The sequence below is a fragment of the Merops nubicus genome, unplaced genomic scaffold (assembly GCF_000691845.1).
Source record: "Merops nubicus isolate BGI_N331 unplaced genomic scaffold, ASM69184v1 scaffold18615, whole genome shotgun sequence".
NCBI lineage: Eukaryota > Metazoa > Chordata > Aves > Coraciiformes > Meropidae > Merops > Merops nubicus.
In genome coordinates, this window is record NW_008610500.1 from 63,478 (window position 1) to 87,542 (window position 24,065).

General features: G+C 41.9%; 1 protein-coding gene across 1 annotated transcript in view; it reads right to left on the reverse strand.

Moving 5' to 3' along the window:
• SATB2 (SATB homeobox 2) overlaps nt 1–24,065 on the reverse strand; it is a 107,350-nt gene that overhangs the window by 62,964 nt on the left and 20,321 nt on the right. Inside the window, exons 2-4 of the mRNA XM_008940947.1 lie at nt 7,620–7,746; nt 5,386–5,509; nt 409–511 (exon numbers count right to left, since the gene is read on the reverse strand). Coding sequence (XP_008939195.1) covers nt 409–511; nt 5,386–5,509; nt 7,620–7,746 — 354 coding nt within the window. The remainder of the gene's footprint in view (nt 1–408; nt 512–5,385; nt 5,510–7,619; nt 7,747–24,065) is intronic.

A 24,065-nucleotide genomic window follows, 5' to 3' on the forward strand; every position in this document is an offset into this window, starting at 1 on the left:
CACTTTGCAGTATTGAAAACAGAGAACAAGGGCACGTGTAACTTAAGACAGTTTTTTAGTTTTCATGAACAGAACACAACTAAGGTAACTTACACAGCAATTTAATTTTCAAATCCTGAGATACTAGAACTATTTTTCCAAATCGTGTTAGGTTAATTCGAAACACAGTTGATCTTTCAGCACAGCTAAATGGGATATTTTAAGCATGTTTTAAGTGGCCTGTGTGTTCATGCCAGCCTTGTTTGTAAAGGATCAGATTTAATTTCAAATGTGCTGTTCCTGTACACTCTTTGCAGACAAATTCACTAATATTATTATAGCTTATTATCACTTTTACTTAAAGCAAATAATCTCAAACTGTCAGCAGAAGTTTAAGAACTTGGAAAGTCACAAAAAAATCAAATTTACCTTTAATCTTCTTGTACTTTTTGTACCATCTCCCAAACTCCTGGCACTTGGTTGCTGACACATTGGCATAGTAAGTGCTATTTACAATGGATGAAATCATACTCTGGAAGTAAAGAAAGAAAGACAAAAAGCATTTTAAAATACCTTGCACAACTAGAATTCTTTTCCAGGGAAAGTGAATGACATGTGAGTGCACAGTGAGCATCCATTTGTGATTTTACCAAAATAACCAAAAAGACCAAAAGAAGCGTCTGATGAGTACAAAAATTCAGGTTTATTCTCCATTCTGTATTCCCAGACATAATTAAAATGATAAAATTATTATTATTCTGCATAATAATGCAAAAATACCTAGTACACTCCTAGACTGAGACCTGCAGTTCAGGCTGGGGGGCAGCTCTACTTGTACTTGTGATATTACAATACCTAAACTTTAGTTGCACAACAATAGGCAGTGCCATGCTGGGGAACACATGCTCACTGCACCCAGCTAAGAACAAGCATGATTTAGGAACCAGCTCCTAAAGGTAAGATTAGATGCTCCAGCATGCATAATCCAAATAATGCTTTTCAGATGTCTCTGTTTTGCTTCCAAATGCAGCAAACCACACAGCCAAGAACTGGGGAACATCCGTGCTACCCGCTGCAGAACAACAGTTAGGCAAATAAGTTAAATTAATATAATTTATAGGAACGTGTGATTAGCCCTTGTTGTGAAAAATCACCCAAAAGAGAAATTAACCGTGCCATCCAGAGTGAAGGGAACTACACATGCTACAATACAGAGCAGCCAAAACCAAAAAAACAAGCAGCTCAATAAATCTGAAATATCACTTGCTTAACTACCACTCCTCTCTCCTCTTTGCAAATTCCCTCTAACAGACCCTCAGTACAAGCCAAGTGAAGCAGAGAGGTGTAGAGTTGTTTTGCAGCACCTGGTACCCATAAAAATGATACTCTGTATCTGGGGTGCTTCTGCCCATAGGGTGAGAAAGAGCCTGGTAGGTTTTCCTGTCTTTTTTTTTCCCCCCTCTGTTCATCCGCTCTCTAGAAGCAGCATCTTCTTAACAACATTTTGCCTTGCTTTTCCCACCTCTGAACTCCTCCAGGATCAAATCCTTCCCAGCACACACACACTTCCAGCCAGGAAATGCAATCTAACAGCACTCACACGTGGGAGCCAACGCACCCTCTCCAGAAATCCGCTCTTGCTTATGCCCTTCTTCCTCGCTTACGTCAAGGCTCAGAAAAAGCCCTGGCACATTGTGTGACCCTTCTGCACACAGATGAGAGAGCAAGGATGATCTCACAGCTCAGACAAGCTATTTATCATAGGTTCAAGCTCTGGCCTACTGGCTCTTGTGCAAAATGGGATCTTAGCCATCTCTGGAAAGCTACAGGGCTTACATATTGGCTTACTCAATGGTAACAATGTTTTAAAAACAAAAACATACCCTCCCTCTTCCAGATTTATCCAGTCCTCTACCCAATTCACTGCAGTATCACAGACTCCAGCTGTTCCTGAACTTTTGAGTTGTGGGGACTTGAGAAATGGGAGCAAAACTGAGACACTTAAGGGAACTAGGTGGTGCAGATTAGCCTCAGACTTCAACAGGTAATTTCACTTTCAGTAGAGAGGCTCTTCTGCTTTTCCACTTTAACTTTTCCCCTGGAAGGCTGCTACAACGCACTGCAGCAGAGTCTGAAGGCTATGAACTAAGAGCCTTTTCAAGTAGCAGCTTCAATTTCTAAAACTGAGATTCAATTTTCTAATTAAAATCAATATTTTGAGACATAAACTTAGCATTGTGGCAGTCAGCAGCAATTGCCTCCCTATAAATCCTCCCTTGCTCTAAGTCATTTTAACAAGCATGACACAGAGATAGCCTCTGCTAAGGAAGGATTTTTAACAAAGTTGAGCTGACAAACCTTGGGGGTTTTTTTGTGTCACTTCAGTTAAATTTCCACTCTCTAAGGACAGATGGGGAAATTGTTTAGCTCTGTCTACATAACAATTTGGTTTTCCCTTTTTTTGTTCCTTCACCAAATCCTCTAGTTCTACAGCCAACCAACACCACTGAAATTTTAGGGCTATTAAATACCACAGAATATATTAACCCATTAACCTTTATTGAGAAAGGAAAGCTTAAACTAAACAGTAAAAGCAAACTGTAAATCAACCATTGGCAAAAAATCCCAGGACAGATTCTCTTCAACTGGTTGTCAGGAGAGTAGGAGAAAGAAACATGTCAAATATCAACATATCCTCACTACTATATGTAAAGAAACCCTATGGGTATTTCTGCTAGGAATCTTGCTCAGTCTCCAGAAAAGAGATATTCATGCAGAAGAGAGTGGCTAAAAAAACCCAAACTAACACTGACCAATTGCAAATTTCTAAATAACACGTACTATTCCTGGGAAAATCCTTAATGAAGGAATAGATTATATGAAGTAGCAGGTACGTTTGGTATGCGTGTGGCCACGACAGCAACGTGAAATGAAATCTACTTAGCCCAAGAGTTAAAGAAATATCCACACAAAGAAAATCCACTGCAGTAAGTTCAAGGAGAAAAACATGGGACATGCTCACATCCCAAGAATCTTGCTCCAGCAAAGAGACAAAACACACGGTCAGTGCTGAAAAGAGTTATACAACATATAGGAAAGACAGAGGTCTCTATGCAAAGATGGAGATGCTGAACTAATTGGATTTCTTTCTGCCACACACAGTCCCCCACCTACCCTCCTTCCCCCCGGCTTGGTTAACTGGGATTTATTTGTTTGAACAGGAGCCGCATGCTAAGGGCAGCTAAGCGGCAGTCACATAATACACCTAGCAGAAAAAAACCAGAACAATTTTAAATCAAAGTGAATGATTACATTTCCCATTAGTGGCAATCAGAGTCCCCATCTGGGCTGCACGGAGAGCTGGGGCACCGAGAACCAGAGGCAGAGCTGGTGGGAGCGAGAGCTCCCCACACTGCCTCTCTCCACTTCTGTACTTGAGGCACTGTGAACACATTAATAAACAGCAGCATTTACTCTGCAGTTTGACTCCTGAGAGACCACTCTGCAATTTGCTGCTGTCAATAATATATTAACCACAAGGGGGTTGTAATGACATTTCACATTTGGCACGATATTTTTTTAAAACTGATTTGGGAGAAGGAATTGTATTAGAGGCATATTCAGATGATGGTAATAGACAGCTCCTATACAACCTTCCATTGTATCTTCTGCATTTTGTGAGCCAAAACAAAAGAGACTCAAACTTTTTATGGCAATAGTAATAATAATACAAGCTGCACTCTTGTAGTCCCAGCTCAAGGGTTAGTCACTACTCAAGGTCACTTACACCTGTGCTTAAAAGTAAACAACCTCAATTTTCTACAGAACTATCTCTGTTTAGCTTTATCCACTAAATGAATTCTGGGACAAGGGTTCTTGCTGCTGCAGTTCTGCCAGCAGTAATTTTGTAAATATATTTCAGACTGAGGCTGCAGAAGGAGTAACCCAGCTGCAGCATCTCTACCTGGTAGGCTTTGAAACTGAAGTGGGAGGAAAAAGACCCAGGCAACAAATGAATTTGGAATACGAAATGATGCATAGTGCGGTTATCCTGGGTATTGTAGAAGACTGGGCAGATGCAGCCATATGCTGCAATCATCATGAGCTGACCAGATTCCACAGATAATTCTATTTAAAGAAATTACACTTAAACTGTGTGAAAAGAAAAATACTTCCGTATTGAAGGCACTTAGGCTCTGTGTGTATCTACAGCCACGGCTACTCCTTTAGTAAATAAGGCAAGTTCCACAGTTTCCCTTACACAGCCTTTCCATGCCTGCTTGCTCTGCAGACACCACATAGCTAAGGAAGATGAGGAACAGGTTTCCTACTTATTGCAACGTCCTAAATTCTGCTCTGTATCTTGCCTCTGTGCTTTCCCTGGAGTTGTAACTACAACACAGTGAGGTACATTTGGTCTGGTTATACATAAAGATTTCTCTTGGTTCGCAGGGGCTTTGGATCATGGACTGCAGGATAAGCACACAGTGGGATGCAAGACAGGCAGCCACAGGAGAAAAAATGTTGGATACAGGCTACCAAAGCAATGGGATTTTAGCAAGCTGGGATTAATGATGCTTTGACTTTTTAAAGATACAATCAGCAGATTAGCCTATATACTAATAAAGTTTTTAGATTCTAATACAGTTTTTAGAAGGCAATGTATTTTTCACTCCCAGCACAGTTACCTGGTCTGGGTGCTGAAGTGTTTTTCTCAGGGGTTTTTTGGTGGTTTTGTTTGTTTGTTTGTTTGTTTTAATTTAGATTTTTGTTTTTTGAGAGGCAAGGAGGACTCCATCATGAAAATTTTATTAATTCCTCATTATGACAATCTGATGTACAAATAGAGCTCACAATATCTGCAGGAACCTGTCTTAGTGTCTTAGAGATGACATCACTGCTGTTTATAAAGCAGTCATTGAGAATGAGACTTTTTGTTCTTTTTTTAACATAATTACATGTACATTTTTTGTTGTTGTTTCCTAGAAATTGGGGCACAACTGTTAAAACAGCATACTTCTTATCATAGTTGGAAGCTGATGAGAGCTACCTATGGGCTAATGGGTAGGCAAGCTGCTGCCAGTGGGAAGAAGCCACTCAAATCTTGCATTTGAAGATCATTAGTCCTCTTGCAAAAGGTTCACATAAAGATATAAAAGAGTTTACATCTCTCTGAACAGCAAGATAAAACCCATCCAATTCATCCATCATTTCTACCTGGCAACCTACTAAAAAAACACAGTATAAAGGTACTTTTTTCATATTAATTAGAATTTCTCCTTTCTACAGAAAACAAGAAATTGATTCAGTACTTATGGAATTGTTTCATCTCAGCCCTTTACTGAACAAATACAAGCTTCAGATCTTGTAAATCTGGCTTTCCCTAAGCCTGCTAAGAACACTGACCTGTGAGAGAGGGCATTCTTTGGCTAATGTGCTCTGATTCATCTCTTTGAGCAGCTCCTTTAAGGCATTGCGAACTGTGGCGTGGTTCCACTGCTCTGCTGGCAAGTCTTCCAACTTTGAACAACTGTTAAAACAGAAAGCAAAAAGCAGAAAGAAACATCACCTTCACAACTCTTTGCTTATTCTGTGCACAAGGGCCACAGACCTCTAAGCAGTGAGCACAACAGAGTTTCCTGCTTAGTCAGCACGTCAAGATGTTTCTCTCCTCTTTCCCCTCCCCACCAAGCCTGACTCCCAGAAGACACGTAGTGCAACTAGAGAAGGACAGTACGTGGTAGGAATAGCACCTAATTCTACTATGGTATTATATGTGTGCATAACCACTCTCTCTGGGGCCTGGTGGAGAGCAAAGAAACTGAGTAAAGCAAGCCTCAGAAGTGGCTGGATAAAGCCATGCTCTCCAGACAGAGAAAGACACTCCTGTTGGGACAGAAAAATAAACATATGTGTCACACTGCCACTAACAAAATCCCTAAACAGGAAGGGTCCTCATTGTGTGGAGGCTTTGAAACATGAATTCCATTTTATACAGGTTCTTACACAGCCTTCATCACTGAAGTATCCACGAGCCTATGAGAAACACATGAAGCCATATGCCCAACATCTGTCACATGTAGAGTTCATTTTCACTTCCATCCTACAAGAATCACATACGTAGGGAAGCTTTTGTCTTCATGTGACTTGTGCCTTGTTTAATTTAACAAGCTTATGGTCTGTGTCTACATACATGGGGACAGACCCAAGAAGCACATCAGAAAGTTGGGAGAAGCTTGTCCCTGCCATGCATGCTCTCTAATCAGCCTCTAAGGTGGTTCTGCCTTCTGCCTATACAGCCCGGCTTTACCCTCAGAGTTGAAAGTTCAGTTGTGCTTGAGGAGTTCAAGTAGTCAATGACCATCTTTATCTCAAAGGCACAGGCTATCTTTTATTTACACAGCATCCAGGCACTCAAGCACTTTGAAGATAAAGAATAGAGACCTTGATCTAGGCTGATACCCTCTAGTAATACAGATGTGACAACAGGCTAGATGGACTCCTGGTAGCTCATACTTCTGCGGAGATGAGTTACTGCACTCCACTTTTACAGCAGCTACAGGTTCTAGATGCTCTTTTATAACTATGCTGCAGAGATGCAGTCTACCTGAGAAATGATAACAGTATATAAAACCAATGAAAGGCCTGTTAGTGGGAACTGGAAACCCCAAGCACCATCAGAGATGTAAGAGGAAAAAAATGTGGCTGTTTGGGATGTTAACATTAGTGAGGCACCAACTACTTCCAAATTCCAAACTGAAGCGAACAGTTGGAGGGTATACACCTGCCACCAAAGGACACACAGGCACATCCCAATGGACTCCTCTTCTGCTCAAGTTGAGCTTCTAAGAATGTGAGCAAAATATTCCAGGATGTCTGTTACTCCTGTCTCCTTCCTCTGACACGTCCTGGCCATAGAGCTAAAGCAGACTGTGCAAAGCAGGCTTACCAGCAGGTCTGGAGTATGCCATGCACTGCCAGGGACCTGCCACAGCATCAGTAGACATCAGTAACTATTCGTGGACTCTTTGGAAGACAAATAGCAAAAAGGAGGCAGAAAAAGTGGGAGCAGCAGAAGGGAGGGCAAGTGATTGTAACAGTGTCGGGAGCTTTTGCTTTGCCAATTAGAATTACCACTCAGGGAAGGAAAATATTTGCCAAATGCCAAACAGAGCTGCAGTAACCCATCCCTTCCTCATCTTTTCACCCTCTCACTGGGAAGACCACTAGACAAAAAAGCAAAGTCAAAAAGCTCCTATCCTCCTCATCTCAGCAACTGGCAGTTTCTCACAGTGTAGCCCCCTGTAAAAGGCATGGAATTTATTTTTTTGATACAACAAGGCCTTGAGAATCCACTGAATTAGGGACTGTGTAAACATCTGTCTTTGAAGGCCCCATATCTTTACTTGAGCTTCTGTCCCTCCCCTCTATGCTACTTCAGAAAACATACAAAATCAGTTGGAACATGCACCAAAAAGTTGCCAGGTGACTCACCCTTCTCTTCTTTTTTTCTTTTCTCTTTTCATTTCATCAAAAGACCAGAAATTAATGAAGACAGGATGTGCTAATCTCTGTAGTAATGCTGTAATCGACAGAGCAGCTCAGAGAATAGAGCAGGACAGATGTTCAGAAACACCCACCTTTGTAATTGGATTTTCAATGTCACAACATGATAGACATCTTGCAGCATGTCGGCTACTGTCGCATCTGGTGCATCAGTCACATAACTGAGAGGGAGGGGATTCCACCTCCCAAGCTTGATTATTCCTGAAAAGAAGAAAAAAAATTCATACTCTATGTTTTATCAGCCATTTACTAAACCCTTTGATAAGCTTGTTTGTTCACGAGATTCAAGATCTGCCTTGAGGTTTATTGCAGTCTTGCTCAAACAGATGTGTTGTACTGAATCTTGAAGCAAACAATGGGGAAGAGTAGGAATAGATTTAAATTCTTAGCAGAGAGTTGCTGACATGTTCCTGGCTCTTAAATTACTTCAAGGAAGCACAGGAGGCTTCCTCCCTTCACATTTTTCACCCTCTCACTAAAGCCTAGTTCTCTATTCAGAACAAGCTTTAAACACTCTCCAGTCCTGATCCTGCAGTATACAAGGCCCTTCAGTAAATAAGTGCATCAATTTTGACTTGAAAGGGAAAATTCCTGTGTGGGAGCTTTCAGCACACAGTCCCAGTGTAGGCATGGTATGATTCCCAATGTGAATGGATGGCACTGGAAACCCACCAGGCAGGAAGAGTCCACTCCCAGATGCAAGTTGCACTATACAGATGGTTGCTTTTCTTTGTGGAAAAAAACAACTTCAAGATGCTGACCACAGATCCAAAATAGCAGTTTGGGGGTGGAGGACAATGCTCTAAGTTCTATTTCTACTTCTGTTCATTCTTTAAAAGGAATCATCACCTCTTCTGGAAGAGCTTGTTACAAAGACTGTGCACCTGGATGGTAAACCATTTGGTGCAGGGGCAGTATTTCTGTTTAGACAATTGCAGAGGGCCCACTCATGCCAAAAACAATAACTAATACCCAGGAATGACTTCCAGGAAGATGCCAAACAAAGAAAGCCACAGTGCCATCTTACATGAGAGCAAATCAGTCTGGCCTTGTTCTGTACTACCACACCTACTGCTTTTATTCCCGCCCCCATCGTGTTCCCCTGGCCCCACTGTTCTGCTCACTCAACTTTTGTCAGTGCAGCCCTACAAGACACCAAGCACCTTTTCTCCCACTTAAACCGATGCCTTTTGAGGTCTGCTTATATAATTTTTGATCTTCAGAAAGACCATCTGTAAAGTCTTCTGCCAGAAACATGCTAATACATGAGAAAACTGCTTCCTCTGTGGTAACAGGAGCTCCAAGAAACCTCCCTGGGTATCTAGAAAGATGCTGTGATGCTGAGAAACTTCATCCCTCTTCTCCTCACTTCCTACTCCTAGTTCTTCACCAGCTCTGGAACTAATCAAACGGTAACAAATGGCAAAGCCCTTTTGCCCTGATCTCCCAAACAGGATCATAAAATAAATATAACCTCTGAAACAGTGAAACAAGGGATCTTGCACAGAGACAATAACAGAATACGATGTTTAGAAGTCTGTCAAATACCTGCTCTGGAATATTTTTTTTCCCCACTCCTACACAGGTTGAAGAGAAAATAATTTTAGCCCAACTCCTTTTCTGTAGGGCTTAAATGTTTGCATTTGCCATTGACGTATTGCTTAGCAAAGTATTCTAGCACTACATACTGAAAGAAGCTGGGAGCGACCTAGTTCATCCTCAGTGGCACAAAGTTGCACTGGTACAGATGGTCTAATATTTCAAGAGCAGATCAGAAAGCTTTTGGCAAGGGGAGATCTTATCCAAACAAAACAAAAAGTTAGTAAGTGTTGCTTGATATCCACTGCTTGAAAATGGGACATAAACAGAACAAAAACATTTAAATGATGCACTGTTTCAGTATTAAGATTGAACAATCTGGTGCTGAATATGCTGCAGTATAAATAGTGCCTGGACCCAGATCCAGTAGAGTAACACACAGCACTCATTCACAGCACCGTATGTCTCCAGTGCTGGCTCCTTGAGTCATATTCCATTTGCCAAGAAAAGCTGTTTTTCTTAAGGGGATAGTTTACTTAATGTTATCTCTGGTGACAACAAGAAATGCATATAGTACAGCATGTATTAGTCATGAAATGAGCATCAAGGGTCCACTGAGTGAAATACATGCTGGGAAAACATAGTTTAGCTGCTGACTTCCTTCATCCCCTTCTGCTATATAGTAATTTAAAGCAAAATCACCTAAAAATCCAGAAATCTATACCAGCTTCACAGAACACTCGGCTTCCTATGTTTAACCACGCCAAGTTTTCATGTAATTGAATAAATAAGCATCGTATGTGCCCCATAAGTCACATCTAAATTGGTAATATTTTACAAGAGGCTTTATTTTTCATTCAATTAAGGAAAGCACTCAGAGAGCACACCATCTGCAACTGCTGGGGCCTGGCAAGGCGGGCGAGAGACAAAGAGACAGTCTGGGGTCACTGAAGTTACCAACAGTGTCCCCAAACTAAACAGTTTTAACCAGAAAAAACACAGCTTAGCCAGAGTGCACCATGGGAAATACTATGCAAATTGCATTACAGGAAATGTCTGTTACTACTGGAAGTTAGGTAGAGGGTTTTTTTTAATCCTCCTCTACAACTGGAGAGGAAATTGTTCTGGCTGGCTTTAGACAAACACAGGTGTTGCCGTGGGGCTCGGAGCCTCGGCACGTGGGCACCTGCTGCGAGCCCCTCGCGCCGTACTGCAGCCCTGCTCCTCTCCACTGGTTTTTCAGATGCTGTGATTTTTTTTTTTTTCCAGAGCATGCTAAGCTGGTCCAAACGATAGCCAGAAGCCATGGTTTCCATCCAGCAACTCAGCAGACTGCACAGGTGGTTTATTTCATGGCACCGACGCTGTACTTAAGGCGACTCGTGGGCTTCATTTGCAAAGATGATGCTGGTTTGTTGAGCAAATGTATTCTCTGCACTCTAGAAGACATCTCTGAATGACTCCTCACGTAAAACCTGAGTGGATTTCCCACTAAAAGGGTCCCTTCTCATCCAGGACTGGGTGTTTCTAATAGAACAGCAACCCCAAGATGAGAGCAGTCTGGTGGCAAAGAGTTACTGCCATATACACGTTTTTCCATTGATCCTCTCACTGACTCCACATGGTACAGCTCAGGCCTTCAAAGAAATCACTTTAACTGGCCTGACCCAGCTTTCATCCTACCCCTGCTGAGACTTGGGAGTGGGGACAGGAATGAGCAAAGGTCACTGTGTTATTAATGAATACACTACTGCTCCAGGAATATCACTCCTCTGTCAGCTCCAGACCTTCTCAAAACTATGTGTGGATAATGAACAGCAGATCAGACTGCTCAGGAATCTGAAAGCACATCTTTTATGAGTTCACAAAACTCTTCTGTTAATGAGTCTGGTTCTCCTTCCTGTATCAATTATCGTGAATTCTTTTCCCCTGAAGGGAAAGTTCAACAGATTTCAAAGCTCGTGCACACTCAAGAAACTGCTGTGCACTAGAACAGCTCTCAAGAACTCCTCTAGGAATGGCTGAGTGCAGCCCAGTCCAGGCAGTCAATTAAAGACAATAAACAGACCAAACAGTTTTCTCAAAATACTTTTTTAAAATGTATTTTAGTAGAGATTCTCTATCCACACTGGCTGTTGGTACTTGAATGACATATCCTTCAACAGGCAGGTCTTGTTTCAGCTTCATCAAAATGCAGATAAGGAAAAAAGACAGAGTAACCTACGTTAAAATTTGCATAGCTACCTTTACCCACAAGAATGTCAGAACACTCTAGCAGCAAACTTCTGTGAGCTTGAGTGTCAGGTTCATACCCAACAACCACTGCAATTCACTGCTGGCGTTCCACTTAGGCCAGTGCTGTGTCACCCTCCCAGAGTGCTTTCAATTTAGCTTCATTTGAAGTGCACTCCTCTGGAGAAGAAAGTGATAACTGTGCAAGTCAAAGCAGAACAACACACTGAACAGAAGGCTTGACCAGCTACAGCATGGCTGACCTCTACACCTAGCAGAACTTCTCACGGGATCTTCATGACCTTTATTTTACAGTGTCACTTAAAAGAGTGATATATCCAAAACACTGGGATTATTCCTGGGACTTCATCCTAGTGAGCTGTGAACTGAATAGATGCAAGACTAAAGCAGATTTCTTGAATAAGTAAGTATATTAATCAGGAGCATCAACAGCAAAAGGCAAGAAGCTGCTTTCCTAGACAAACACAGCTAAGCTGGCAAACCTTTGTTATGTAGTTCATACAGCCCCACAGAATTATTTCCCTCTATGGGCTAGAAGCCCCATTTGTCTTTGCCAGCAGAAGGACAGCCATACAGTACAGTCATTCTAAGAATGCCACATGTGAGGTTTAGAATATATAGCTTAGCTATGACACTTCTTAGTCATTCCTTTTTGCAGCTAAACAGAGCTAACAGGACCAGAATACACCTCACGCTGTCACTGACTCCCTTCACAAACTATCCTCTGCACCCACCACGGTTACACTCCTGATTTCACCTTTCACAAATGATGAGCATGCCTGACTTACATGTTAATTGGATGCTTGTAGGTAGGTCATGCAGGATTAATGCAACTCACTTAAAATGCTGATCTGCTAGGGTTAAAATTAAGTCACAGATTAAACAAAGGACATTTTGGAAGTTCCTATTAGCATCACTACCCTCACCTCAACATTCTTCTGGATACAGCTAGAAAATTAATTGTGAGTAATATTTGCCCTAAGATGTGTAGAGAGGGAAAGAGAAGGAATTTTGTGTTCTTTGGCTAAAGGGGAGAAAGAAGGACAGCAGAGAACACCGATTCCTTATCAAACACAGTTAAGAAAAGCACTTGTCACCACCAAGCAGACAAACCATTTGAATCCCTGATGCATAACACCAAAACCTCTCATTTTCTACAGCATAACAAATGTAATCTTCTCAGACTCATCGGGTGAGTGAGGTGTCAGAGCAGACAACTGCTCGTTGTGGACTGACAGATAAGAGTCAGGCTGGAAGCTGGAGATGTGCAAGGCTTGTTCTTGTGCTACAGCTTCATGATCCCCAACATGTTGAAGGCTGTGGCAGTACAAGCTCCATCCAGCTCAGACAAGAACATGTGCCTGCACAGTCAGACACAGCAAACAACACTGTGTTCATGTGAGCTTCAGAAAGGCTGAGGGAATAGGCAGTGCCTAACAACCATAAGATCACCTGGGCTACATGTGCTCCTTCAAAAAGTGTTGAGGAAATTTAAACCTGCAGTGATATGAGTGCAGAGACGTGCCTGGGGTGGCTGAGGCATTCCAGAGTTGTACCAGGTGCCCTAGCATTCCCTTCCCTTCACTGCAGACTGCAAACACAAGCCTGGGTGAGGAGCACAACCAACATGTGCTGCCATGCTGTGAGTTCCATCAAATAGTTTTGTTTAAACGTCTTACTTTTTAACAGGAGCTCTTATCAGCACAGCAGAACCTCAGCAGAGACTGCAGAGGAGCATTAGCACCCAAACACTTTTGATTCCTTTTACAACTCCAAATAAAAGACCTCAATGAAATTTGAAAAAGTCAAACCCCTGCTTTCTGGGACCATTTACCTATTAGCCCCTACCAAGAGGGCCCCCTTTCAAGCTGGTAAGGCTCTTGCAACATGGTTGCATCTGTTTATCCTCTTCACAGGTATCCTGTCCCTATGTTATAGTAGGCAATCTTCCTTTGTTCAGCTGTGCTTTGTTACAGAAATTAAAACCTGCCTGTCCCATGTAATAAGTACATAGAATTATTTATCCATAAATCAGTTTGCAGGAAATCACTGCCCTGCAGTATGTAATAACTCAGCCTGTGTTTCTAACCTGTACCCTGGCTGCAGCACATCATCGAACTGTAACAGCATAAAGGCATAATTTGTAGTTATTATTGTTACTCCAGCAAAGGGAATGACTTTTCAAGCAGAAAGGAGAAAAAAACAATGGGGACAATTAAAAAAAAATCCCAATTCTATTAATTTTTGTATTATACGATCAAGCTGCCTTTTCTAGCTCTTAGGGAAATTTTAAAAATATTATACTGTCTTTGCTCATCATTATAAGGGTGCCCATATTATTCTATTGAATTTCAGTCAGTGACATATTGGGGTAATAGATGGGAAAAATAATCAGCATAATCCTCTGCTGCACTTCTAATGTGCCTTTCATGAGAGGATCCCAAAGCACTCTAAAAACATTAATTAATTACACTTCACAACATCCCTGTGAGGTAAACTTTATTATCACCCATTGGCGATTTAGTGCTTGAAAACGTGCAGTGAACATAATCCTCTGGTGATGCCAATACAAAAGAATCCCCCTTCTTCCCCATCTCAGTCCATAATAAATAATTCAGTGAGAGAACAGGAATAAACTCTGTGGTTACACTGTGATGTACACATCCACAAATCAACAGGAACACCCACGCTCCCTGAATGGCAAACGCTCCACCCCAGCTCATGAGGCTTGTGCAACTCGAGGGCTCTGCACAAAAGGGTGACCCTCACCCCAGGGGAAGGCACGGCCGGGCCTCCCGAGGCTCTGGCAGCACAAAGCCCCTTGTGCTGCTGCTGCTGGAGGCCTTTGCTGTTGGAGGTTTAAAATGCTGTCATAAACTATCTGTATCAACAGTGGTTGGGGATGAAAACGTGGTGCAACAACGCATCCATGAGCTGGTCAGTTTAAACAGGTCTAGTCTTTCTGGCTGCACATCTGTACCGATACACAGACCTTCCTACAGGCTATGCATCTGCATGATTACACGTGGGATTTACATCAGGAGATGGTAAAGTGTTCCTAGGAAGATGGACGTGAGTCAGTATGAAGACAGTGTTACAAGGTTCAATTGCTGAAGTTCAGTGTACTTCCACACGTGAAAATAATTTTGATAGATTGAATTTGATTTGAGTTCTTAATTTTTTGAATGCTAGTGTAGCTTATTCCTTTCCTTCAGCATGACTATACTCCAGTATTTGACTTAACATACACCAAACAGTTTGATGCCTTGTAATTCTACATATCAGGTTTACGTTTTACTGTAAAAAGATTGTGCCTCATGTAATAGATGCTGCTTCACATTTGGGAAACGTTATGTGAGGACTCTGACTTTTATTAGATTAATTTAATATAAGCACTAAGTTACTAGACTAAATTAATAAAGATCTTCTTAAAAAAAAGGGTGGGGGGCGGGAGAGAGAACAGAATGAACCCACAAATTAAATAAGATTTTCTGGAGCTTGTTATTTTGGAAGTCTTTATTTAATTTTCCAACCCCCTATTCTGTTGAAAAAAAACAGTCAATAATTGGTAAGGAAACAGAAAAAAAAAAAAAGTTGATGTTATTTACTTCAGGGGATCATTTTTAAAACTGTTATATGATAGAACATGAATACCACAAATAAACAGAAGGCTGAGGAAGCAAAGGAGGTACAAACTATTACAAAAAATAAGTATATTTTATGCTTTCCATATTACTTATAAAGCTATTACCTCCACTGACAAAAACCACATTTAACCCTGAACAGCATTTCTGGGATAAGTCTGCACTTACCCTGGACAGCAAGAAGTAATACATTAATAAAGAGAGAGAAGTTCTCTTTTTCTCTCTTTACTTTGAGAGAGAGAACCACTGATCTAAGCATCACCCTCATGGCCTCAAAACCAAGCCTGAAAAACAAGACAGAAAGGCTACTGCATCCAGGATATTAAGCAGCTCTTTGTAGTTGTCCTTTATAATCCTGCCAGCCTGGAGCTCAGCTTTGCCCTGCACCAGGCTGTCCTCTCCTGAGAGGCACCACCACACCAGGGTGACTTTTCCCAGCAGCACTGCTCAGTAGCCCAAATGCCCACAGGGTTGCAGCACCCACTCCTTCACTAAAGTCACAGAATTGCAGAGCTGTTTTGGTTGGAAGAGACCTTTAAGGTCATCAAGTCCAACCATTAACGCAGTACTACCAGGTCACCACAAAGCCATGTCCCTCAGCATCACATCTACACCTCTTTTGAATACCTCCAGTGATGGTGACTCCACCCCTTCCCTGAGCAGCCTCTTCCAGGGCTTTACAACCCTTTCAGGGAAGAATTTTTCCTCAAGTCCAGCCTAAATCTCCCCTGGCACAGCTCAAGGCAAGAGGACAACACTCACCTCATTACAACCTCTTTTCAAGTATTCATAGAGAGCAGTAAGGTCTCACCTGAGCCTCCTCTTCTCCAGACTAAACAATCCCAGTTCCCTCAGTCAATCCTTGCTCTCTAGACCCTTCACCAGCTTTGCTGCCCTACTTTGGACACACTCCATCACTTCAATGTCCTCCTTCAGCTAGGGGCCCAAAACTGAATCCAGTACTCAAAGTGTGGCCTCACCAGTGCCAAGCACAGCTTTCAAGCCACTCCTCCCCAAGCCTGTAGCACTGCATGGAGCTGTGACCCAAGGGCAGGACCCAGCAGCTGGCCCTGTTGAACCTCAGCCCACTGCTCCAGCCTGTCCACCCTCTGCAGAGCTTCCCTACCTTCAAGCAGATCAGCATACCCGCCCACCTTGGTGCTGTCTGCAAACTTACTGGGGGTACCCTCAACCCCCTCACCCAGATCACTGATAAAAATATTGAAGAGAACAGGCCCCAGTACTGAGCCCTAGACAACATCACTTGTGACCAGTCACCATCTGGATTTACTCTATTCACACAACTCTTTGGGCCCAGCCATCCAGCCAATTTTTTATTGAGCAAAGATAAACAGTGATTTTTATCCAACTTCCCCACATAAAGCCCAAAACACAGCACTCTCCCCATTTTTGCATGAATTACTGTCTTTTGGGCAACCTTTGCTCTTATGGTAAGATCCTTCCCAGCTCAATCCTGGGAACACCTGAGTTTGCTCAGCTGCACAGGAGTCAAGCTTGTGCCTCCTCCCAGGGAGCAGTGGCCACTGAACACCTCTGAAATCCAGACCAGAGTGTCACAACTCGGCCAATTCCCTGACCAAAAATCTTCCTTAGCTGCTCTGTGGAGGTTTGGTTTGCCATTTTAAACCATCACTGTTCCTTTTGCTTTGGACATCAACTGCCTTTGAGTCCCAGACTCCCTGGCAAAACTCTGGCTGCTTCTCTGCTATCCTCCAGCCTGGCACCAGGACCATGGCTCCCACCTATAATTTAGTGCCTCCCAGAGAGCCAACATAAGCACTTAATGCTAGTGGGGACCTGTAACATGCTTCCACCTCAGTCTTACAAGGATGAAAATTGGGGCTTTGGTGTATTTGCCTCAGTTGCTAAGAAACAGGAATGCAAGTGTACTCAACAGGTGGTGCTTTTCTCCACCACACATTTCTTTAACAGCCACAAACAATCCCTGGATCATCTCACCCTGAATTCTGGACTCGGAGACTGTATTGCCATCTCATGACCTACAAGGGGCTGCACATGAGGGAAAGGACCAGAACTTTACAGGAACATTTGCTTTCCAGTCTGTCAGCTTCCTGCCCAACACCACTGGCACAACCTGCCTTACGACACCTCCAGCAAGGAGAACAAGGCATTGGGCAGACAGCCTTTGGTCCCCACCCTCCAGAAGCTTTTCCAGGATTATACATAGTGATGCTTTCAAACAGAGAAGAGAGGGACTGGTGGAAGATGTTTTCCTTCTTTGGGGAAAAACCTGTATCTGTTTTTAAAAAGGTGCCAGTGCCCCAAACTCCTTCAATTCACCCAGCTTCAATGCTTGCCTATAAGCTTCACACTGAAAGACAGTTCACTGAGCAGGAAAGAAACACAATAACATGGCATTGCAACTGAATACATAAAACACACTTTAAAGGTTATAAAAGAGCATTGCTAATAGGACATTGTAGAGGCTAATAGGCTTAGAATTAAGCCTACGGACATTGTTTGGCCTTGTATGAATCTGAATATCCTGCCTACTCACAGAAACACAGCCACAGAGAGCACAGAAAGCCTGGCCCAGGCTCCAGACATACAGTAGCCAACTATCTTTGTGTTGAGTCAACTACAAGTAGATTTGAAAATTCATGGGTCTCAAGTCCAAAGAAAAATAAGGACACACACAGCATGCTGTGCTGCACAAACAAACCCCTTAACTGGATGCAGATTCATATTCTGGCCTATGTAGTTTAACAGCTTAATCTCTTTAGTTTAAGATTTGTGTCTTTTGGGGTTTTCCTTACGCTGTGTAAAGACTAGCAGAACGTTTTTTCACTAAATTACTACTTTTGGCTTGCCTTCTGTCTTTTCTTTCCTCCCACCAGACATTCAGTTCTTCACTTGCATGAAAAAAAACCAACACGAACAACTGAAGAAGTAGTAGGACAGCAGCTAACCAGCACGACAGAAAAGGATGCATTGCTGAGGAGAGACAGAGAGATTAAGAACTCTGCTAAACACCCAAACAGCTGCTTCAACCAATTCAACACAAATGCAATATGTGAAGATACAGCTGCTGCCACCTTTGCAGTTTGACTCAGAAGTCTTTTGCTCTCTGTAGCTACATTATTCTAACTGCATATTCAGAACCATCAATGTCCATAGGCTTGATCCTATTACCACAGTCAGTTAAGAACTAGATCCACCATGAAGCAATTAAAAAAGGAGGTAAGACTTGCATTCTAGAATTTTCATATTTAAAAATTATAAGGAAGCAAAGTTAACTATCTGCAAATGTGCATGTGCATATCTATTTAAAAATATGCAAGAGCCCAAAGACTGAGGGTTTATCTTTAGGTTCAGGTCTCCCTCATAGTTCACAAACAGGCAAAAGGCAATGGATCAAACCTTATCCTTCCATTACAAACTGATCTGCTACAGACAGACAGAGAATAGATCTTTAAGGTTGCAATATTTCTTTTCAAAATACATTTTAATTGTCCTAATCCCTAATTTGGGACTAAATTCAAATACATCCAATTAAATTCAATACAAATTTTTCCTTCACTGACACTCATTTCAGCTGATGACCTGATTCTCAGGTTCCTCATCTCCCTCTTTTTTTCCCAGGAAGAGCAAAACAATTCTGTATTTCTGACAAGTCTAAATAAAGCTTTGCTGGTTACTGAACTCTGCTATATTTCCTATGAACAGAAAACAAAAGAGAAGAAAAAAAAAGACTGTAGTTCACCACTAGAGGAGATGACTCAGAGCAAGCAGGAACTGTTACCAGACTCACAAAAAATAGTTTTCCCTGTACTGTTGGTGAGCCCACATTATGCTGAGATGAACCCAGATTTGTTTTCTTAGCCCACATCTTCCTAGAACTGAACCTATTTCTTACAAAGCCACCAGATCCTTTTTTGGATGCTGTTAGCATTTTCATCTTCTTGTTAGTCAGTTTGTGAACAAAAGGCTCAAAGATAGAAAGACCTATTTTTTAAATTTGAAGGACTAATTTCTGTGCACATGGCAAACACTGGAAAGAGTTATTTGCTTTTTGGATTTGGTCTGCAGTACACGCACGTCATGCTTTGAAGGAAGCCTTTCCAGGCATTCACTGCTTCTTTACATAGCAGCTGAGATTCTCCTGTGACAGAAATTCTAGAGCTCCTGTGAAGAAAATTAACTCTACCCAAACCAAAACCAGTATGGCAGTTTAAGGGACACCATCAGACGCTGCAAGACTCAATGGCTGCAAGCATTAGTGGCACTGCAAACACCCTCATGAGATGGTGGAGAGCTCTAGCACCTCCTGAGATCCATCCTTCAGTAAATAGCTCACAGTGCTTCACAACCTACCAAGCTGGAAGGCAGCACACCAGCACTCAGGCCCTTTTTTTTTTTTTTCTGTGGCACTGCAGACTCTTTAAGAGATAATCACAACAGCCCCAGTGATGAATCTTCTGTTAAAAAAAAGATATTTAATACCAACACTCCAGTACTAAACTAATTTCAGTACCAGAGCCCTATTCCTTCAGAGCTCAGTGCTCTCATCACTTCTTTCTCTTTCTTAAACTCTACCTCATGTTCAAATGCAAAGAGCTAAAAAATGCCCCATGGTGGTGTTTCAAGAAAAAAGGGAGGATCGACTGGCATTTCTTACCATCTTCCAAAGCCCTAGCTGATTTGGTCCAATGTATGCACAATGAGCTTCCACATGCTGTGAGCAGAAAAGGAATTCAGAGGCCTATTCATGGTGCTGGGGAATATCATTAAATAAAGATACACTGGGATGATGCCTTACTCAGAACATGGTACCAATACTGGAAAATCTGTGGGATCTACCAAAGATGCCATTTCACCAGAAGATACAACCTCTGCTGCTGCCAGCATTGTCCTCTGTACCACAAATAAACAGTAACTGACTGGAGATTTCAACTAATAACATCATAGTAAAGGAGATAAGGAGATATAAATCACAGTGCTTCCCAAAGTCTGATGTAGGAAGATAAAGACACTGCATGCACAAGCATCCCTAAAAGAACAGGCAGAACAACCCTCCAACAATCCAGGTGTATTCTCTTCTTCCTCACACAGGGAGCCAGAGTAAACTTCAGCACTGAGGGAGCACTACAAGCACAACACAAAGAGGCAGCTTTGGGAGGTTTATGGTTTTCATAATCTGATTGATTTCAAAGGTCACCCTGGAGGAAAAGCCTCAGTCTGGTTTCTGCCGACACAATGACTTCCCACAGCCAATAAGTATTCCCTGCTCTTGGCACTCACCCCGGTTGGTGGGATGTGGACTGCACTGTAGGTATCTTCATCTTAATGAAAGTCTATCTCACTCCCCCAAAGTCAGCTGCTTATCTGGAGTATTAACTGGTTGATTCATACTGCAGGTCTTAAGACAGGTATAAACTGCAACGGAGTTAAGACTTTCTGAGTAAATAGAAACTTTATTACTAAAGAACTATCCCAAAAGTCTGAGATGCCTAACATACTAAAATAACTTAGACTCTTAGACTTCAAAGCCATTCAACATTTCTTCTTTTTCTCATCAGTTAAAAAAAAAGGGGGGGAGGGGAAACAGGGGAAAGAAAGCCACCACATAGGAAGCTCCAGCACTTCTTTAGGCCTGTAGCTCTCTCAGTACAGGCAGCTGAGCATTTTTGACTGCCTTTTTTGATTGGCAGCACTCTAGGCGAGGACCAAACAGGCATCAAACTGTATGTCTGCCTGGAAAAATCCACTGTCTCAGGAATACCTTTTTCCATTTCACATTTGAGTTTATGGTGGATGAAAATCCAACCACAAGAGCCTATCAGCATTAAAATAGCTCTCATGTTCCTCTGGGCATGGCCCTGGCTTACAGTTTATCCCAGAATAACTCAATTGAGGAGCTCATGCAATAAGAGTGACCAGACACCACTGTAGTGTAGATGTAAAAGATCAATGTCACACCATTAAAATTGTAATCCAAGAGAATAATCCTAAATAGTAAACCAAATGGGTAAGTTATGGGTGAATCTGTAAGATTCTTCTGATAAATGCCTTCCTTTAGATATGCTGCTCTAGACTAAATATGTTGCTCTCAGGAAATTTGAGAAGTTGTTCAATCAAGTTGTGCTGAAAATTAAGTTCTACCCAATCTTCACAATCAAGAGGGATGTTATTGCTGGTGGCCCAAAATACTGGCCTTTTGGTTACCTCTTTTACCTACTTAGAGGTAAAATGCTTTTCACTCCATGCCCAAAGAAAAGAACTGAAGATCTGGAGGACCCTCATCTGGAAATGTCTAAAGAACACTGTTAATTTATAGAAACTAAGATAACAGTTTGTAATGGAAATATTCTGTCTTTAGGCTGTGCTAACATAAGCTCTTTACAAACAGCAGTGAAATGAAGGTACCAATTTCAAGACATTAAGGACTTAAGCCAGCTTTTATCCAAGTATGTAGTGTATGAAAGGCTTCATATGCCATTAGCTGTGTCACGTGCCTGCATGAGCACTGTTTAAATAGAAGGAATGTCATACCTGAAGCATCTTTTGAGCAATTTTTATATTGAAGGAAAATATTAGCAAATGTATCCAAATGTCACAACCAGAACTTTAGAGCCCTCTTGGTCTAACTGCAAAATTATGCTGCTATCAAGGCTGAGGTGTTTTCTGCCAGCAGAATTTGCAGTGCTGCATCTCACAAGGGATGGGTAGACTTGACAGGCTGATGGGCAAGAACGATGCACACTCTCCCTTGGCCTCAGTGAGACAGCAGAACCCTCCACCAACTACTGTCCCAGCCAGAAAATGGTATTAGCCTTGTTGCCAGCCCTTTAGACCACCTTCTGTACAAAGAAGAGTTTTAATTTTTACCTTGCAAATAAATGAGTAAGTTTTCTTTTGTGTTAAAACAGAGCTCAGTTTCATCACAGTACATCAGATGTTTTCAACCCTGGTTGAGAATCCTGCATGGCAAGTGGCTCTGCTGGTCAGTGCCTGCTCACCCACCCGTCCAGGGCCACATCACCATCACCTTCCTCCTGTGCACGCCAGGCTGCTCCCCTCTCTGAATGGTGGTCAGCCACCTCCCAGCTCTACTGCCATCAATCTCCAACATCCCCTCCTCCTATCCCCAAGGCAACGACTTACACTCTATTTAGCTTGAGTCATGACTTTTCTTCCCATCTTCTTACCGTGCATTTTACCCACATTCATGAACAAGAGGAATAGGATCACTAGAGGCTGCCACGGGTCTGATCCACTGGGAATGCCCTCTCCATGAGGTGTGAGCAGGCACACACACTCCCTCAGCCCACACAGAACAGGGCAGCCCAGGAAGCCCAGAGGCACAAGCTCCCCAGGCAGGGCACAGCTACCCCTGTAGAGGAGAAAGGACCTGGCAGGAGGTGTGGGGCTCGCTGCCAGTCCCATTCACACCTCAGCCTTAGCTCCCCTCACTGTGCACATATGGGCCACACATCTCCCTGCCTGGCTGCACAGACCTCGCTCCTCTGCCAGTCAAGGAGAAAAAAAGATTTCATTTTTCCACTAAAATAACCCACTTCACTGCCAGAGCAATTTCTGCTTGTTTTTTTTTTTATATATATATAGGCTCTTTGGGATCAGTTTGCATGTATACATTATTAAATATTCAATGGAGTAACTATTTCTAAGTAACATGTATAACACCTTTTAAGTGGCTGCAAGTATTACTTGCATAGACACGTAATGGGAGAGAACAGAGCAGTCAGTTTAAATCATGCTCCCCTTACTGATTTTCACAGCAAAAGTAGTAAAGTATTTGTAGAGAGCAGATATAATAAAATGCAAAGTGAATTTAAACTAAAGGAAAAAAAATAAAATGTTTATTTTAAGGGACTAACACTTTCCCCCCTTGCTGCTTACAAAGATACACGTGTCAGTATTCACCCTGGACACCACATGGTTGATGGATATGTATGTATGTAAATTTAGACACAGGTACACAGTATGTTGGTATAAACAAGAAATGTAAAAAGAAAAAAAAATGTAACAAGACCAAAAAAAAATATTTTTCAGTTTTTTTCCTAGTAATGCCAGAAAATTCTTTGTATTTCATTTGGGGATTTGAACATTAATAGTCATTCTCTGATGATATTTAGATAAGAAGTCTTCAACTATACAAAGTTGGTAAAGTCATTGTTTCTATTGCAGAAAATGATCTTCAATCCTTTTGTTCCTCAAATCACCACCAAAAGATGACATTATTTCTGAATATGCCCAGATCAGTAGACTGTGGAAATAACAGATATTTTGCTTCGGCGGATATAATCAGAAGAGAAAAAGGAGGGAATCAGTTCATAAAACCACAACTTGCATAACTGTTCTTCCTTAAATGAAGAACAAATCTACTGATCATTTCTTGGCAGATGAAGCATTGCATTTAAACAGAATTTAAGAATTTAATTATTTAGCCCTATCCTTACTCCAGATCACTCTATTCCCTTTTTATTTAAAAACTTGTTTTTAAAGCAGGTAAATTTTGAAGGAGAAATTCTATCTCAAACTACAGAAAGTTGAAAAAGGAAAAGATCAAAAGCAGATCACTTTGAAATGCCATATTTTTCAATCTCATCCCCGTGCCTCCTCTACTGTTCAACTTTCTCTCCTGGCAAAACTATTCAAAGAATTTGAGAAGACTGCTAAGATATTTGTTGACTCCCCCAGCCCTCCACGGACAGCTTTTGTGTGGATTTGTTCCTTGTCAGAGCAGTGGCACGGTCCTGGCGGGTGAGCCTCCCAGGTGAGGGCTGAGCCCTCATAAATCCAAGTTCATCACTCGCCACATTGCTAATGAGACAAGTGCAGCCCAACACGAGGTTAATTGTCAGAAGCAATAATCTAAATTAAACTGGCCAACATTCAAGTAAAAGGTACCATTTAAAATATCCTTTTCAAATGAAAGCAATCTCAGGAGTTTATTTGCCTACTCAATATAGAATTCCAAGGTTTTTTAAAAAACCTTCCTCTCCCCCTCTAAGGAACCAAAGTAATTATTTTTAATACAGTGACATATGTTAGACAAAAGTATTAAGGAGGGGGCTTCGC